This window comes from Polypterus senegalus, chromosome 10 (genome assembly GCF_016835505.1).
Source record: "Polypterus senegalus isolate Bchr_013 chromosome 10, ASM1683550v1, whole genome shotgun sequence".
NCBI classification, from domain to species: Eukaryota; Metazoa; Chordata; class Cladistia; order Polypteriformes; family Polypteridae; genus Polypterus; species Polypterus senegalus.
In genome coordinates, this window is record NC_053163.1 from 170,614,867 (window position 1) to 170,634,106 (window position 19,240).

The 19,240-nt window shown below is 39.0% G+C and overlaps 1 protein-coding gene across 1 annotated transcript; it reads left to right on the forward strand.

Moving 5' to 3' along the window:
* The first annotated feature begins 10 nt into the window (after positions 1-10).
* Positions 11-15,226, forward strand: LOC120538065 (patr class II histocompatibility antigen, DO beta chain-like). The gene is made up of 4 exons (XM_039767474.1): positions 11-292; positions 928-1,254; positions 2,503-2,622; positions 15,084-15,226. The coding sequence occupies exons 1-3, from the start codon at positions 58-60 to the stop codon at positions 2,616-2,618; spliced, it is 678 nt and encodes a 225-aa protein (XP_039623408.1). The 5' UTR covers positions 11-57; the 3' UTR covers positions 2,619-2,622; positions 15,084-15,226.
* The last annotated feature ends 4,014 nt before the right edge of the window (positions 15,227-19,240 follow it).

Sequence of the window (19,240 nt, forward strand, 5' to 3'; positions counted from 1 at the left end):
CATTTCACAGGACCTCCTTCCATAAAGGGGCCGCAGAAGGGAGTTGAGACTGGACAGATGGTCAGCTTCACTTGTGAGTCACTTGGTGACCAGGACACCAGCATCACATGGCTGAAAGGTGAGACGACTGTGTCTGGAGGGCAAAAGATGAGCTGGAGTGATGGGACCAGAAGTGAACTCAAAGTGACTCTGTATAAGAATGATGTGAAATCCAGAATCTACTGCCAGATCCCGGGATACAGAGGAGGTTTTGTGCCATCAGATGCTCTCAACTTCAGCACCTTCATCTTGGGTAAGGATGTCATGTTTGAGTGATTTACTTTTTAAAGAAATGTTATGTGTTGGAGATTTAGGGACCCTCAAAGTGAAGCAGGTATTCATCCATAATGTGCTTAGTCATCCAGAGTTCTATCATCGGTAATAAACCTAAAGACAGGAAACATCTTGAGCATGTTGGCCTAAAATGACTTCAGTATAAAAGATAATGACTCAGTAAAGGTGTGGCATCTTGTTAATGTCAAGCACCATATTGGCTCAGAGTACAGAAGTGTTGTAGAACATCAAGAGTACAAGCAGCAAATATCTTAGACTTTAAGGAAAGATCAATTGCTGGCCATGTGTAGAATGACCCTGTTACATTATTTTTATGTATTTGTTTGTTTTTCTGAAAAATGTATCACTACTTGTATGGAGTTCCCTCTACTGAGTTTCTATTATTCCAAATCCTGCCGCCTTGAAAGAAGAAAATCTTTAATAAATCAGCTCATTTTAATAACCGTATTTAAACAACTTTCAATTAAATGACTGCTGATTTAATTGTCTTCTTATATGATGGCCATATTATGTGAAACCATCAAATCATCAGTATGGCTTCCTACCAACAGCTCAAGACAAACATAACTCGTGGTTATTGAACTTCTCTTTCAGTGATACCCGAAGTGACAATTCAGAAGACGAGCGTGGAGGACTCACACAACAGTCCCAGTTTCTACTGTAAAATCAGTGGGTTTTACCCTGATGACATTAAGGTGATGTGGCTCCTAGAGGGACAGACACTGAACTCCACCCTGTTCAACAGTATCAAAAATCTGGATGGGACATTTACAGCCTTTACTTTAATAGATGTTATCGTCACAAATGAAGTAAAGCAGCTCACCTGTGTTGTGACACAAATTGGAAACCACAACGTGACACACAGCGTTGAGTTTGCTAAGAGGAGTTCAGGTGATGAGGAAAATGTCGTCACTCCACCAGGTAATCGGTTTGAGTGCTTCAGAAGACACTTGGAGTGTCGAGTTAGGGAGCAAGTGAAAGTAAAGCTTATCAGAGAATCTGTTCCTTAGTGTTCATAAGTCATTTCATTAAATTAATTTCAACTGCCAGTGAGTTCGCGTTTTGTTACGATTTGAAAAACATAATCACTGCTTTGTTTTCCAATCCTTGACTGAATTTAAGTGATTCTGTTTAATGTCTAAAATCGAATCTCTGACGCTCATAATTAAATGAAACTCTGTGTTAAACTGTTCATGGACAGATCGACTCAGTTGACAGAGCAAAGAGAAAGGTCCCTTCGGATGGCAGACCCAAGGACTGGCGTTGTGTCGACAGTAAAGTAAGCTAGCTCGGGTTGCTCGCGTATATTAGTATAATGGCGTAAGGTAAGAAGGCAAATACTTAAAATGCTCACCCTTAGGACATTACTAGCTGAAATGTTAGTGTCCCGTCAGTCTTTCAACATTGTTGACCAGTGGTGCACTTTTACTTTTAGAATCTCTTCATAGACCGTTACTGGATACGCTGGCATCCCAGCAGGGTTGTACCAAGGAATAATACCCAGCTGGGAAGCCAGTGTGATGGAAGGTCAAGGGGGAGACAACCTGTTAGGGCTTATTACTCCCTCCATATAATAGGTGGCAGCATCCCATAGACACATGCAAAGCATGCTGGGAGCTGTAGTCCCATGGAGCAGGCTTATGAGATGCCACACGGATCTATGATCCTTCTGAAGCCTTAGGGGACAGACTGGACAGGTGACAGAGGACACCAACAAGTTGACCAGCACAGGCCTTAAGAATGTGAGGACTGATTCCCACCTGGTCCCACAGTGTTTCATGTGTGTAGCTTCCTCTGTTGTGCTCCTCAATTAGTCAGCAGTTATGGACAGTCCCCACTGATGGTCAGATCTGAACTTTGTCACTGACCATTCCAGTTGACATGGTAAGAGTTGCTGTAGTTGGAATGATATAGGCACACTGGTCATTGGAAGAAGGTGGCAGCGGGAGGGAGAATCAATTAAAAGTTGTTTTAGGGCATTAGCTTTGTCCATGTCCCTTTTTAGCACCTGAACCCTGGATTGTTTAAGTCCACTAATTATGCTCAGTCCATTCCATACATCCATACAACTGTGGGAAAAAAAAACACAAGTAGTGCTGCCCTCTTAAAGGCTTTTTTTCTACTTTGTACCCAATGCTACTTAACATGCAAATCATTTTTCATTTTTAGCTTGCCATGTGCCATTGTGGTTCATCTTCATACTGGTAAAAGTGTGTCTCTTTGTGACGATCAATGCTTGCTTCTGTTTGGCTGTGAAGAGAGAAACACGGAGAAAGAGAAAGTGATCAGGTAAGGAACATCTTGAGGAGTCTGTCACTTGGGGTTAGCTTGTCAATTTAGAGTCCTCCATTACTAAACATAGCATTTGAAGCTTGAATGAGTTTGTTCAAATGTTAATACGTATTGTGTTGTGTCTGACCTATTTAGTAGACATTTAAAATATCTATCTATCTATCTATCTATCTATCTATCTATCTATCTATCTATCTATCTATCTATCTATCTATCTATCTATCTATCTATCTATCTATCCATCTATCTATCCATCTATCTATCTAAGTAACACTTCTCCACTCTCTGATGCCAATGCAAATCAGTTTTGTTTGTGTGCTAATTACAGTATGAGTCAGTATGAACTTGAGTTTATAAAGAAGTTCAGATAAAGATGAAGACACACTTGTGCAGTCAGCAGCACTGTGACCCCATGATTCCTTAACCCTTTCTGTGTAGAGCTGGCACATTCTCTGCATGCCTGCCTGTTTTTAGCTCTGAGTTTTTGGTTTTCTTCCCATACCCCTAAATGTGCCCTAAATTGTAGCTGCCCAATTTTAAACTGGCTGCATGTGAGTGAATATGAATGTGTATGAGGGTGTCCTTCGTGCATCTAGCGTACTGTTCAGCGTTATTTCCTTTCTTCCTAATGCTACTCAGTAACAACATTGGCTTATTTGGGTTTGGGAATGTCACCTCGTTCTTCTTATATTCTCATAACAGTGAGGTGCCAGCCTTCTGCTCTGGTTGTCTTTGGTGTTTTTATTCTGTATCTGAATGACTTTAGCCTGAGCATTAGTGCTGACTAAAGTGTTTCATCAATTAGTACAGAATAGTGGAGTACAGAAAGATGAATGGATCACTTTAGTAAAGTTACACAATGTTTAAAATCAGAAAACAGAATGCCCCCTTATACAACTGGTAAGTGGATACAAATTAAGGGAAAATTGGCACCAACATAATATTAAAGGGCATGATATTACTTCTAAATTTTTTTAAAAAACTACATAAGATCTATAAATAACTGAGCACTTTCATTAGCAAGATTTGCTACTTCCAAATGAAGAGCTAGTTTTATACAATGGTGTCACAGTCGAATAGTAGGACTTGGTGTAAGACAGCGTTTCCCAACCTCGGTCCTGGGGACCCCCTGTGACTGCAGGTTTTTGTTCCAACCAGATTCCTAGTCAGTGACAGCACCTGATAGCACTGATCTCTTTTAATTAGCTGGTATTATTTTTCTCTTATTCTACAGTACATTCAGAAAAGCACAGCAGCATGATTTTTACATTTGTAAGACATTTAGAAATATAGATAGATTTAAATGCTTAACTCTCTTTTCTTGATTTCATTATATTTTGCCCTTTCTCTGTGCAGTTTTTCCCCTTCGTTGTATCTTATTAATGACAATTAAAAATAAGCAGAGCAGACACCCTGGCAAACAACACACAATAATCAAAGGCTTCAACTACTTTAGCATCAAATCCCACAATTTAGTAAATAATGGATTAATTAAGCTATTAGAACAGATAGAAAAGTAGAATGAAAATCATGATGTAAATTTTGTTAAAAAGAACAAAACACGCTATTCCCATATAACTGCTTGGTACATTTAATATATATATATATATATATATATATATATATATATATATATATATATATATATATATATATATATATATATATATATATCAGAGATGGGGACTCGAATCACATGACTTGACTCGAATCACAATTTTCAGGACTTGAGACTTGCTTGATTGAAGTAAGAAAATGACTTGACTTGACTTTGACTTGAGAGTAAGTGACTTGAGACTTGACTTAAAGTGGAAGACTCGACAATGACTTGAACTTTTAAATATAATTCGTTTAATAAAATAAAATAATTTAATAAAATAATTATGACTCAGCAACACCAAAATTGGAGCCTGCGCCCTTAACGCTGCACAACTCTTAACGTTACCAAGAAGAAGAAGAAGAAGAACGCTGCACAACTCAAACTGCGCCAAACATGGCAGACAATAGTCGAGCTTCTCATATAGTCACGTTTGGCTATAAGGACTTTGAACTAGACCGTACTAACAAAAAAAGATTTGCCAGATGCAGAGAATGCAACGCGAGAGTATCAGACACGACAACCACAACATCAAATTTCATCCGGCACTTCAAAAACCACAAGGAAAGGTAAGAAAGTCGAATTCTTTATAGTCAATTTAATAAAACGATTACTAATTAATTTAATCTTTTCTGTTTGTCATAATTTGGCCTTGGTTGCATGTTTTTTATCAGAAATGTGATGATCATCTCATAAATAAAACGCTATAACGTTACCAGTGGCGTAGCCACATTTTAATGTTGAGTGCAACTTGAAATGAAAGGGCTTCTCGATATTACATGTAAGCTATAATGTCTATATTAAATGTGCGCATTTTGAAGCGTTTGTATGGACTGACTGCATGTGGTTAGTTGAATGGCAGCTCGTGTAACGTTATACTGCATGAAAATCTAAGATGAAAGCGTCGGTGCAATCACTTCTCCTTCAATAACTCGTTCAAAACTTTTTGGTCATACAGACAAGAATAATTTTATCGTTCGAATCGGTTACGTTAAGTGTCTATAATTTTTTTGTGTACACTCACAATAACAACAAAATGTTGTGTGCTGTATAACAATGAAACCAGTTCAAATAGAAAACAAATATATCAGATTATATATTATGTATGAAACGTGTATATTGCGCGTCCACCACAGAGATGACGATTAAGCTTCATAACTGGGCTATATTAACATACATTATATTTATATTCTGCTAAAATGAAAAAGATCCGTTCATTTTAATTAACGAGATTCATCACTAACGTTAGATTAAAAAGACTGGATAAATCCCCTACTGTGCCTTATAATGAACAGCATAAGTATTAAAGCATCATATATAAAACATTTCCTCGATCAATAAGAAATTGTTTTTGCGGAAAACATTTCAGGATTTCTCTCTATATAATGGATATGTATGGCACCCCGAAGTTTGAATTTCCAAAATGCAGTTTAAATGCAGCTTCAGAAGACTCTAAACGATTCCAGCGAGGAGGAGGAGTCTTATCTAGTGAAACAATCGGTTATTTTCTAAACAAATGGACAATTTATATACTTTTTAACCTCAAACGCTGGTCTTGTGTTGTCTCTGCGCAGTCTGTGTGATTCGGGTAAATACAGTCTTAGATTGCAGCAAAAGTGCAGACACAGTGTTTTACATAGTTAACATGTATAGAAGCTCAAATGCCCTTTACAAAAAAAGGTAAAAACAGCATTGCAGGATGTTTTTGACATTAAAGATATAAAAGAGATTGTTGTTTTTTTGACATCTATTAACTGTATTTACCCGAATCACACAGACTGCACAGAGAGGAGACAAGACCAGCATTTGAGGCTAAAAAGTATATAAATTGTCAATTTGTTTGGAAAATAACCAATCATTTCGGGCTTTCTGAAGCTGCATTTAAACTGCATTTTGGAAGTTCAAACTTCGGGGCGCCATACATATCCATTATATATAGAAAGAAATCCTGAAATGTTTTCCTCAAAACAAAAAAAAAACAAAACAATTTCTTTATGACTGAGGAAAGAAAGACATGAACATATTGGATGACAAGGGGGTGAGTACATTATCTGTACATTGTTGTTGTCAAAGTAAACTAATCCTTTCAGATTGAATTGCATTATACATTTTAGACTGGATTTGTTAGTTTTAAACATTTTGTGTAAGCAACACAATTTTATTTTCAGATATTAATGTAGCACAAATATGCATATAATTTAAATATAGCAATGCAAATAAGATACATAATATATGTATATAAGTTCATCTTTTCTGTAAAAAATTTTCTGTGCAAAAATAAACGTATCGAAAATGTAACCTCTGTTTGTTTTAGTACTGCAACTTGACTTGACTTGGCTTGAAACTTATCAGGACTCGACTTGACTTGCTTAGGGTGAACCCTTGACTTGACTTGACTTGCTTGATTTGTCTTAACTGTGACTTGAGACTTGACTCGAGACTTGATGGTTAACACTTGAAACTTGCTTGGACTTGATCATCTGCAACTTGTCCCCATCTCTGATATATATATATATAAAATTTGATACTATCCATATGTTTGGTGTTCGCCTAAATACCTCGACTCAATACAAGTTAGAACCATGCAATGGGACTCTGCCTCTGTAGTTAGAACATAAACGTGGCACACGCGTACGCAGTATTGCATTATTGGCTAAGAATGTTTGCATGCTTCAGTGACGCTGCTGGAAGGCCGAGTATAGTAAGTCGGTGTTGGTTCGAGCAGGTAACAGTAAGTTCGGTGTTTTAAAATGTGCTATTGAATCGAGCTGACGTATATGAGCTGGAAGAGAATTCCCGAGTTGAGAAGCACTAGGAGAGACGCTCGAGCTCCCATAGAACAGAGTCTGACATGTGTTACAGAAAGTAGAGCTTCAGATGAGGATCTGAGTGAGCGAGAGGAGTGTCAGTCTGTAGGAGATCAGTGAGGTTGTGGAGAGCTTTAAATGTTCAGAGCGGGATTTTGTATTGTATTCTGTAGTTAACAGGGAGCCAGTGAAGTTGAGAGAGAATCGGTGTAGTATGTGGATTTAGAACAGCAGGTTAATTATGAGGGGCCAAACAGGCCATAAATCATATATTTCTGTGTGTAATCTATTGGTTTATGTGTGAACACTATTGGTTTATGAATATTTACTATCGGTTTGCATGCATACTTAATTGGTTTGCGTGCATACAATACTGGTTTCACTCATATGAACTATATTGGTTCGTGACCATGTATTATCGGTTTGTGCGTGAACTATATCCGTTTGTACATGCATACCACTGGTTTGCATATGAACTATATTTATTTGCATGTGTATATTACTGGTTCCAGTACGATTTGTTATTGGTTTGTGAGTGAACTGCATTGGTTTACGCTTGCATGTTATCGGTTTGCGTATGAACTATACTGGCTTGTGTTCTGTGTTGGTCTAACAATGGATTTGTGTATGCACTCTACTGGTTTCATGTGGGTAACCTGTCGTTTTTGCGCTTGAACTCTATTGGTTGTATGTGTGCACTATGTTGGTTTCGCGTATGAAACATATTGGTTATGCGTGCGTACCCGATTGCAACTCTGTGTATGAACTATGTCGGTTCTGCGTGTGAACTCGATTGGTTGTTCACGTGATCTTCAGCAGAAATGGGCGGGGCAAGAAACAGGCCCTCAGGAGCCGGTAGAATCATGGAGTGTATAGTGATGTGTCTAGGAGACACATCTGCGTTTAAACGGCACTATATATTTTTTTCCGCACAATATGTTTGCGAAAGGACTTGGTGGTAATTATTACTATTTAACAGAATCTACCTTAGAGTCTGTAATGAACAGAAGGCTGAAGTTAGACATGTATTTGGCCGTCTTCTTATTCGCTTCCAGGATCATGTTTGTTCGCACCCAGGACAGAACTTTTGAAACCAGTTATTCATTCTGAAGGCAAAATATTCTACATTTACTAACGGCTTTTATCCAACATACAACATTTAGATACTACTGGTTACATTCGCCCAGTGCCCCCCGCGCCGCACAGACAGGTGAAGTGACTTGTTTATGGTCACATAATGTCATTATCAGGACTGGAACCCACAACCTCAGTTTAAAAGTGCGGTCTTAGACAGTACACCACAATGGTTGCACATCTATAAATTGTATATTAATTGGCATAATATAAACTTGTCCAGGACAGATTCCATTGTTAAAGTTGAGTTTAACATTTTCAACCCGTTCAAGTTTTGGTTGAAAATCTGGAATATTTATTTTTTTAAAATAATGGATCAGTTTGCGGATTAATGTACACACTGTAGAATATTTTGCCTTGCTGTTAATATAGAAGAAGAAGCTGGTTTGTGAATAAGTCGCTGACTGCAAGCTTATACTGGATGTAGCTAGAAGTGAATAAAAAGGCAGCCGAATGTGCACCAAACTTAAAAATAATTACCACCAAACCCTTTCGGAAACATACTGTGATGTGCAAAAGTATTCAGTCCCCTTGAAAGTTGTCATAATTTTATGCAAGACAAAATATTTGTACACATATTTATTCATTCCATATTTTTTCTTATGCTGTAACAAAACATTTTCAAAGTCAAAATAAACTATTTTATGTAGACATTTAATTGAAGAAGAAAATCTCCAAAGTTCCGGGTCCTCCCTGCGTGGAGTTTGCATGTTCTCCCCGTGTCTGCGTGGGTTTCCTCCGGCGCTCGGTTTCCTCCCACAATCCAAAGACATGCAGGTTAGGTGGACTGGCGATTCTAAATTGGCCCTAGTGTGTGCTTGGTGTGTGGGTGTGTTTGTGTGTGTCCTGCGGTAGGTTGGCACCCTGCCCAGGATTGGTTCCTGCCTTGTGCCCTGTGTTGGCTGGGATTGGCTCCAGCAGACCCCCGTGACCCTGTATTCGGATTCAGCGGGTTAGAAAATGGATGGATGGATGGATGGATCTCCAAAGTTAGTGTTTACATAAGTGTTTAAACCTCTGCAGTTGTGCTTTGGAAGCTCCAGGTTTACACCAATGACAAATTAATTACAAAGGTGGCAGACATTTGACAGTCATATTAAACATAATGAGGTGCTACTTTCTCTCTGGATATAAAAAGCCCCCTTCGTAGGGGCCGTAGACTTTGGTAGACAGTCACTGAAAAAATGAAGAGAGAGGAGCATTCTGCTGATGTGAGATACAAAGTTATTGAAATGCACAAGGTAGCAGGAAACAATTACAAAAATATCAAGAGTTTGAATGTCCCATTGTGCACTGCTGGATCCATCATCAGAAAGTGGGTTCATCACAGCACCCTGACTCTTACTAGAACAGGCCGTCCCTCAAGACTGAACATCAGAGTTAGACATCAACTGGTGAGAGGAGACTAGAAATCCAAACGTCACTCTCAGATGTTTGCAGTGCTTTTTGGCTGAAACTGGAGTGAAGGTGCAGGGGTCCACAATTTCAAGTGCTCTCCATTAAACAGGCCTCTACAGGAGGGTGGCAAGAAAGAAGCCATTCCATAAGATGGTCCACATAAAAGCACATATGGCGTTTTTCCAGTTAAATGTGGAGAGAAGGGTTTATGGTCAAATGAAATCAAAACAGAACTTTTTTCTCAGACTTCAAAGAGGTACAGAATGTGTGGTGTAAAACAAACACTGGCCATGCCACAAGAAACACCAGACCTACAGTGGAATATGGTGGTGGCAACATCTTGCTATGGGGATATTTTTCATGTGCTGGGACTGAGAATCTTGTCAGAGTTGAAGGGACAATAGATGGGCACAAATACCACACAATACTGCAGGAGAACTCGTTCCAGTCTGCTATGAATTTAAAGCTCGGGAGAAGATTCATCTTTCAAGATGACAATGACCCTAAGCATTAGACCAAAGTGACACTGGGATGGCTCAAAAACAGACAGGTGAATGTTTCGGAGTGGCCAAGTCAAAGCCCTGATCTTAACCCTGTTGAGAATCTGGGGCACTGTTTGAAAACTTCTGATCAGAGATACCATCCCACCAACATAGAGGGTACCTAGAAATCATGCCAAGAAGAATAGGGAAGAATCACACCTGAGCAATGTGCAGAACTGGGGCGTATTTACATACCCCAAAAGAATGAATTCTGTTACTGCAGCAAGAAGGTTCTTGACAAAGTATGAATATGTTGGGCTTGAATATTTAGGCAAACAATCACTTTGGAGTTTTTCTTTAGTTATTTGGAGTTTGATAACATTTTGTTACAACACAAGAGTTTCACATTAAAAAACAATTAATATGTGGACAAATCTTTTGTCATGCAGAAAATTAGGATGACTTTTAAAGGGATTGAATACTTTTGCACGTCACTGTATTTTTGTGAAAGGGCTTGGTGGTAATTCTTTTTACCAGTATTTTCCCTTAATTCTGAAATGATCACAGGGCTGAAGTTAGGTACGTATTCGGCTGGCATTTTATTCACTCCCAGCTACTCCCAGTATAAGCTTGCAGTCAGCTACTTATTCACACAGCTTTTGCAAAGCAGCTTCTTATTCTATTATAACAGCAAGGCAAAATATTCTACAGTGTGTACATTAATCGGCACACTGATCCATTATTTGAAAAAATAAATATTCCACATTTTGGTCCTACACGGGTCAAAATTGTTAAACTCTCATTTAACAAATGAATCTGTCCTGGACAAGTTTATATACGTCAATGTCACAAAACTATGAAAATTAAGGTGGCCCAGCATCATTTAACACTTTACAGTGCCCATTAAATATCACACTAAATTCCATTTATCTGATATTGAAGTGGGAATACATTGTCAGTTTCACCCTGATACTCGCACTGGGCAGAGCAAAACTCCGCTGCATCTTAAAAAAACGCATCTGTCCTTTCACAAAACTGTGAAAGGTAAGGTGGCCCAATATGATGTAACTGACCCATGCAGGTCCTAAATGTTAAATGTTTAGCTTTTCAAAGAATGGACACGTTTAGTCAATTAATATACACGTTATAGATGTGCAAGCATTGCGGTTAGGGCTTTGCACTTTCAACCCTTTGTTCGTGGGTTCAAGTCCTGAGACTGACACTGTGTGACCCTGAGCAAGTCACGTTCACCTGTCTGTGCGGCGCGGCGCGGGGTCGCCGGGCATAATAAATCTAACTAGTAGTAACTAAATGTGATGTTCCATAAAGACGTCAATCGTAAATGTTGAATATTTTGCCTTTAGAATAAGTAACAGTTTTGCAAATACGGTGTGAACAAGTACAGCTGCGGGTTGCAAGTAAGCATGTAGATGGGGTTGAATAAGAAGACGGCCAAATACGTACCTAACTTCACCCTTGCGTTCATTACAGACCCAAGGGTAGATTCTGTTAAATTGTAATAATTACCACCAAGTCCTTTCGCAAATGTACGGTGGGGAAAAATATATAGTGCCGTTTAAACGCAGATTCGTCTCCTAGGCACATCTCTTTACACTCCATGACTCTACCGGCCCTTGAGTTCCTGTTTCTTGCCTCGCCCATTTCCTCTGAAGAGCACGTGAACAACCAATATAGTTCACACGCAGAACCGCTATAGTTCATACACAGAGTTGCGATAGGGTGCGCCCGCATAACCAATATGTTTCATACGCAAAACCGACGTAGTGCACGCATACAACCAATAGAGTTCAAGCGCAAAATCTACAGGTTACCCACATGAAACCAATATAGTGCATACACAAATCCATTGTTAGACCGTCACAGAACGCAAGCCAATATAATTTACACACAAACCGATAACATGCAAGCGTAAACCAATGCAGTTCACTCACAAACCAATAACAAATGTACTGGAACCAGTGATATACACACGCAAATCAATACAGTTCACATGCAAACCAGTGATATGCACGTACAAACGGATAATATACGGACACGAACCAATATAGTTCATATGAATGAAACCAGTATTGTACGAGGGCAAACCAATTATGTATGCATGCAAACCGATAGTAAATATTCATAAACCAATAGTGATTACACGTAAACCAATAGATTACACACAAAAATATATTATTTATGGCCTGTTTGGCCCCTCATAGTTATTATCCTGGCAGCCGAATTTTGAAGAAGTTGTACGCGATGGATACGTTATTGTGGGATGCCAGATAGAATAGCAGTACAGTAATCTACAGTATACGTGAGGTGACTCGGGCATTAACCGATACTTCAGTGCTGTGTTGCGTAAGAACAGGACGAAGTCTAGAAATGCTTCAGAGATGGAAGAAGGCAGTCCGAGAAATGTTACTTATAATAATTATTATTAGTTGTATTATTTAATAATTGCCTTTATTACTGTATAAATGGATATAAAAAATTACATTTAAACGATTCACCAAAATCTGTTGTATGTAAACAATAGTTTTTAACGTTATTGTTTTTTCATCAGAAAACCCAGTTTCCATGTCTACCTGTATTAGTTTAAATGGCACTTTTGGCACTCGCAATAGAGCGGACGCGCTGACGTATCGCATCGACTGGGCAACACAGTGAATGCGGCGTCTGTCTATATATGTCTATGATTTGTTCGCTTTCCGACGTAGTGTAAATAAAGTAAATTCATTTCACTGTGGTGCGTATTCCGTACATAATACCATGTAACACATTATAATTCTTCCGCTTTACACGAATATACCCATGCCACCGAAAAAAAGACATACAATTCCACGGTCCACTTCAGATGCCAGAGAAAAGTCCATTTCAAGGGCATCTCAAACGCCACAGCAGACAAAATCCAAAGCAGAGGAACTTACAATAAAATGTGAATCAAAAAACTGTTTGTTCTATTTCTGTGTTCTGTTTATTTCATTTGGGAAGGTCCATGATGCCCTGCTGGAATTCAGGGCACCTCCATTTTTGCAGGGAGGACTCCATCTGGCGGCTTGGGGGTATTGGCCTGGATAAACTATATATATATACATACAGTGGGATGCAAAAGTTTGGGCAACCTTGTTAATAGTCATTATTTTCCTGTATAAATCGTTGGTTGTTACAATAAAAAATGTCAGTTAAATATATCATATAGGAGACACACACAGTGATATTTGAGAAGTGAAATGAAGTTTATTGGATTTACAGAAAGTGTGCAATAATTGTTCAAACAAAATCAGGCAGGTGCATAAATTTGGCCACCACAAAAAAGAAATGAAATCAATATTTAGTAGATCCGCCTTTTGCAGAAATTCCAGCCTCTAAACGCTTCCTGTAGGTTCCAATGAGAGTCTGGATTGTGGTTGAAGGTATTTTGGACCATTCCTCTTTACAAAACATCTCTAGTTCATTCAGGTTTGATGGCTTCCGAGCATGGACAGCTCTCTTTAACTCACACCACAGATTTTCAATTCTATTCAGGTCTGGGGACTGAGATGGCCATTCCAGAACGTTGTACTTGTTCCTCTGCATGAATGCCTTAGTGGATTTTGAGCAGTGTTTCGGGTCGTTGTCTTGTTGAAAGATCCAGCCCCGGCGCAGCTTCAGCTTTGTCACTGATTCCTGGACATTGGTCTCCAGAATCTGCTGATACTGAGTGGAATCCATGCGTCCCTCAACTTTGACAAGATTCCCAGTCCCTGCACTGGCCACACAGCCCCACAGCATGATGGAACCACCACCATATTTGACTGTAGGTAGCAGGTGTTTTTCTTGGAATGCTGTGTTCTTTTCCTTCATGCATAACGCCCCTTGTTATGCCCAAATAGCTCAATTTTCATCAGTCCACAGCACCTTATTCCAAAATGAAGCTGGCTTGTCCAAATGTGCTTGAGCAGACCTCAAGCGGCTCTGTTTGTGCTTCCTCTGCATCACTCTCGCATACAGCATCTCCTTGTGTAAAGTCGCGAATGGTTGAACGATGCACAGTGACTCCATCTGCTGCAAGATGATGTTGTAGGTCTTTGGTGCTGGTCTGTGGGTTGACTCTGACTGTTCTCACCATTCGTCTCTTCTGTCTATCCGAAATCTTTCTTGGTCTGCCACTTGAGCCTTAACTTGAACTGAGCCTGTGGTCTTCCATTTCCTCAATATGTTCCTAACTGTGGAAACAGACAGCTTCAATCTCTGGGACAGCTTTCTGTATCCTTCCCCTAAACCATGATGGTGAACAATCTTTGTCTTCAGGTCATTTGAGAGTTGTTTTGTGACCCCATGTTGCTACTCTTCAGAGAAAATTAAAGGAGGAGGAAACTTACAATGGACCCCTTAAATACTCGGATTCACCTGTGTATGTAGGTCAGGGGTCACTGAGCTTACCAAGCCAATTGGAGTTCCAATAATTAGTTCTAAAAGTTTTGGAATCAATAAAATGACAATGGTGCCCAAATTTATGCACCTGCCTGATTTTGTTTGAACAATTATTGCACACTTTCTGTAAATCCAATAAACTTCATTTCACTTCTCAAATATCACTGTGTGTGTCTCCTATATGATATATTTAACTGACATTTTTTATCATAACAACCAATGATTTATACAGGAAAATAATGACTATTAACAATATATATATATATATATATATATATATATATATATATATATATATATATATATATATATATATATATATATATATATATATATATATATATATATATATGTATGTATATTACTAAACTTAGTTTTCTAATTTCTGTATTGTTCTCAAAACACAACAGTTTGGTTTGGAAATAACACATCACTTAATTAGCCCAGGAGTCCAATTAAAAAGAGATACCACAGCCACAATGTGCCCCCAGGACTGAGTTTGGGAAGCACATGTTGTATGCAATTTTTAAAAACAAAAGAAATGTAAAATTAGAGTATATGAAACTGCAATAAAGAACAACAAAGTGTTAACTGTCTTTTGTTGCTCACTCCTTATGACAGGCATGAAGCAGGAGTAGCAGGCACTAAATGAAGACGCTCCCTTCTCTGGTCATCAAGACAAAGAACATCTGTCTGTGCAAACATTTATTTAGTCATCCAGTTTTTGATGCTAAATTTTGAAATAAACTCAGATTCTGAAGCTATTTTGTCTTTTTTCTATCTCTGATGAATTGTTTTAAAACTTAAAGCATTTAATTTGCTTGTCTCTGACCCTCAGCGTCTTTGCATAATTTCTTGTATCCTTTACTGTAACTTGTTATCTTGTGTTTCTTCTTATTGTGTTCATAAGAACATTTTGTAATCACTTCAGCTTCCTTTTCTGGTGTCTCTTGACTCTTCTTGACTTTTGGGGTTACCCTAGCTATTTTTATTCCAGGTTTGTCAGGTCCAGCCTGGGTGACCTTAAACAGTATTAAGCAGGTTTGGATTGATGAGTGTTTCATTCTTGGACATTGAAGTCTAAGTATGTAGAGGAAGTAAACTAAAATGATGGAACTATGCGAAGGTGAACAGAAGACCCCAAATGACTACAAATCTAAATGACTAGCAGGTTGCCAAACCCGAGTGTAGCCATGCAGCGGGTGACAAATCAGCACCACGCTAAAACAGGGTGGGTTTTTTTTTACGGCTGCAGGAGTGCCAATCCTAAATCAACCAACCCCCCCAAGTTAAGTTGGAGGGCCTGCTTGCACGGGTGGACGCTGGTTAACCAGAGCTCACAAATCACACCGTGTTTTTCAAACTAAATTCTCAGTTTTGACTCCATTTTCTTTGTGTCCCCTTTTATAACTAAAGCTGCTCCTCCTAAGGAACTCTAGGAGACACCTTTGTGCTAAAAGTTGACTCTTAAATAAAACAGAAATGAGAAGCTCTGTGAAGTCTCACGAGTCATCAATGACATTTTCCTATGGGAGACGGTGACACTGGCCGACAACAATCAAAAACCTAAAAGAATCGAGGGCTTTGTGTCAATACAGTGTGGCGGGTGCAGGAATGACAGTTCGCAAAATGGAAAATTCAGGGCACCAACTGGCTGTCTCATTTAATGTCCAAAAATATAAATATAAAATATAAATATCAGGGTGGAAAAATAAATCACAGTAATCATCAGCTGGTTACACACAAGTTAGGTGAGCCTTCAGAGGAGCTCCACCTGGCAGGTAACTCTTGCCAAAAATGATGCATCCTTTCTGGGAAGCCTGGGCTTTTATTGGAACATTAGAACAATCGAGACGAGAACAGGCCATTCAGCCCAACAAAGCTCGCCAGTCCAGTCCACTTATTTCTTCCTAAAAAAGATCCAGTCGAGTTTTGAAAGTCCCTAAAGTCTTACTGTCTACCACATCACTTGGTCGCTTAGTCCAAGTGTCTATCATTATTTGTGTAAAGAAAAACTTCCTAAAGTTTGTGTGAAATTTACCCTTAACAAGTTTCTAACTGTGTACATATGTTCTCAATGAACTCATTTTAAAGTCACCATCTCGATCCACAGGACTAATTCCCTTAATAATTTTAAACACTTCAATCAGGTCTCCTCTTCTTCTTCTTTTGCTTAAACTGTAAAGGCTCAGCTCTTTTATTCTTTCCTCATAACTCATCTTCTGTAGCCCTGAATCAGCCGAGTCGCTCTTCTCTGGACCTTTTCTTGTGCTGTTATTTCGTTTTTTGTAGCTTGGAAACCAAACCTGCACACATGACTCCAGATGAGGCCTCACCAGTACGTTATAAAGATTGAGCAGAACATCCTGTGACTTGTACTCCACACATCAAGGCGCTATATAACCTGACATTCTGTTTGCCTTTTTAATGGCTTCTGAACATCGTCTGGGAAGTCGATAGCTCAGAGTCCACTACGACTCCTAAATCCTTCTCATAAGGTGTACTCTCGATTTTCAGACCCCCCATTGTGTATTCAAACCTAACATTTTCACTTCCTATGTGTTTTGTCTTTGTAAAGTAATATTTCACTCTACTTTCCTGTATTGTATTTTTAATATGTAGCCTTTGTCAGAATTCCTCATATCTCACAGACTTACCACTGTTTATAACGTATTGTACTTTATAATTTCTCCCCACCTTCCCTTCTACATTTATAACCTCAGGCAATTAGGTATAGTAAAAGACAAGCAGGAGTTACGTTACAATTTAAATAATGTATTATTGATAATATTCATAAATAATAACAATATCCATCCATCCATTATACAACATGCTTTATCCTAACTACTGTACAGTGTCATGGTGGTCTGCTGAAGTCAATCCCTGCTAACACAGGGTGCAAGGCAGGAAAAAAACCCCAGGCAGGGCGCAAGCCCACCACAATAATAAAGATGTGCAAAGTACATTTAGAATATTGGCAACCATACAACCTGATAAATGTTGATGTGTAGTTTTAGGCGGCACACAGTTAGTTAGTTACTGTAAATGTCTCTAGTTAAGGCATCATTTGTCGTCAGCTTTCTTCAGAACAGGCCACATGCCTGTCTCAATATGGCTGCCGAGTTGTGCTCTTCATTGTGTTGTCCTTCTCAGTTCATGGTGTGTGAGATTTTCTTTCATCAGTTTGGTAAGAGAGGGTGAGGTAAAGCAAGCAAATTTATAGGTTTTCTGCCCAGCCCCGACAGCCAATAGGGCATCATGCTACTTAAAGGCTTCTGATACAAGCCAATACCAAACAGCCATACTTCAGACAAATGGGGGCACAGAACACCTTCACACCTGCCATCCTCCAAACCAGGTGTTACGGTAAAGCTTGGCAGCCTGGCTTTCCTGGGGGGCTGACTGGGAGTCCTACAGAGAAATATTAGCCAAACGTGTCTGAGGCACTTCACCTTAACCCTGTCATAAAATTACAAAGAGACTCAGTCCTAAAAGAGGGGAAGGGGTTCTTAAACCATCAAACCATTGCTGTTATTATTAGTAATGTAACACTCATATTACATTGCTTTGTCTAAGTTACAAATAAAGACATACAAAATATTTATCAACTTGTATGCAAAATTTCACATCACAACACTATGTGTAATTCATTACTGACATTAAATTTCATCTGTCCAAGTCTGTATGCTATCCAAGTCCTTCTGTGATGATTTAACGGATTCCAAATTATCTGCTAATTCACCTATCTTGGTATCATCTGCAAACTCAAACAGCTTGTTACTTATATTCTTATCTAAATCATGTATATATATTGAAAATAGCAGCGGCCCCAGCACTGACCCCTGTGGAGCACATGGTGAACCAGTGAACCAGAAATGACCCTTGTAATTCTAAAAAGTCCTCTCCCTAAAATATCCACGGTGGCTGTTACTGTTGTGGCATCCTGAAAACCCAAACTTCTTTTTACCCCCATAATGGCTCTTTTAAACCTTTCCCAGCTTCCTCTCCAGGCATCTCTGAAAGATTTTTGTAAACACAATGACAAGGGTGGCCCATCAAGACTACAGGTCCCATGATGCACTGGGAGCCGACTGAAAAAGCACTACCACCTTCCATGTTGGGAGATAAGCTGTTCCTGTTGCCCTGACTGGGATAGGAATTATCAGCCATCATCGGCTTCTCCCATTGCACAGTCGATCCATTATGTTCTCCCGGCCAGGTAAGGCAGCACTCTCTATCCCAGTCAGGAGACTGGTCCCTCCGTATCGAAGTTATTCATATTGATTAGTACATGCAACTGGTGAAAACAGAAAAATGACCTCATAAACCTACAAACCTTCTTGAGACCCTGGGGCTCGAATTTGGTGATTTTAGAAAGTGGAAAGATGGAAAATTACTTATAAACATAAGAAGGGGTGACATTGGCCTACAACAATCAAATACTTACAAAGAATTCCTATTAATTCAGTGTTCTCATACTGAAATGCAATGCCCAGAAGCCAATGAGAAGATAAATCAAACGTTAGGTGAACTCGTCAAAACCGTTGCCAGTAAGCCAAGGGTGATTATTTTTAGATTGTCATGTATTAGACCTCCGCAGCTGGAGATCAGCGGTACTTCATAAAGAGCATGATGTGACTCCCTAATGTACACACTAGCTTTTTTAACCATTGCTGTATTGCACAAGACATTTTTTCTATTTGTGGTGTTGACTTCCTCTTTCTAACTTTGAAATACTGCATTTTCACTTGTGGTCCCAAGCATTCAGATATTTTCTT

Coding starts and splice junctions, on each gene's coding strand:
- LOC120538065 (XM_039767474.1), top strand. CDS start 58: ATGGTCAGCTTCACTTGTGAGTCACTTGGTGACCAGGACACCAGCATC. Junction 293..927: donor CTTCAGCACCTTCATCTTGG/GTAAGGATGTCA, acceptor CTTCTCTTTCAG/TGATACCCGAAGTGACAATT. Junction 1,255..2,502: donor AAATGTCGTCACTCCACCAG/GTAATCGGTTTG, acceptor TTTCATTTTTAG/CTTGCCATGTGCCATTGTGG.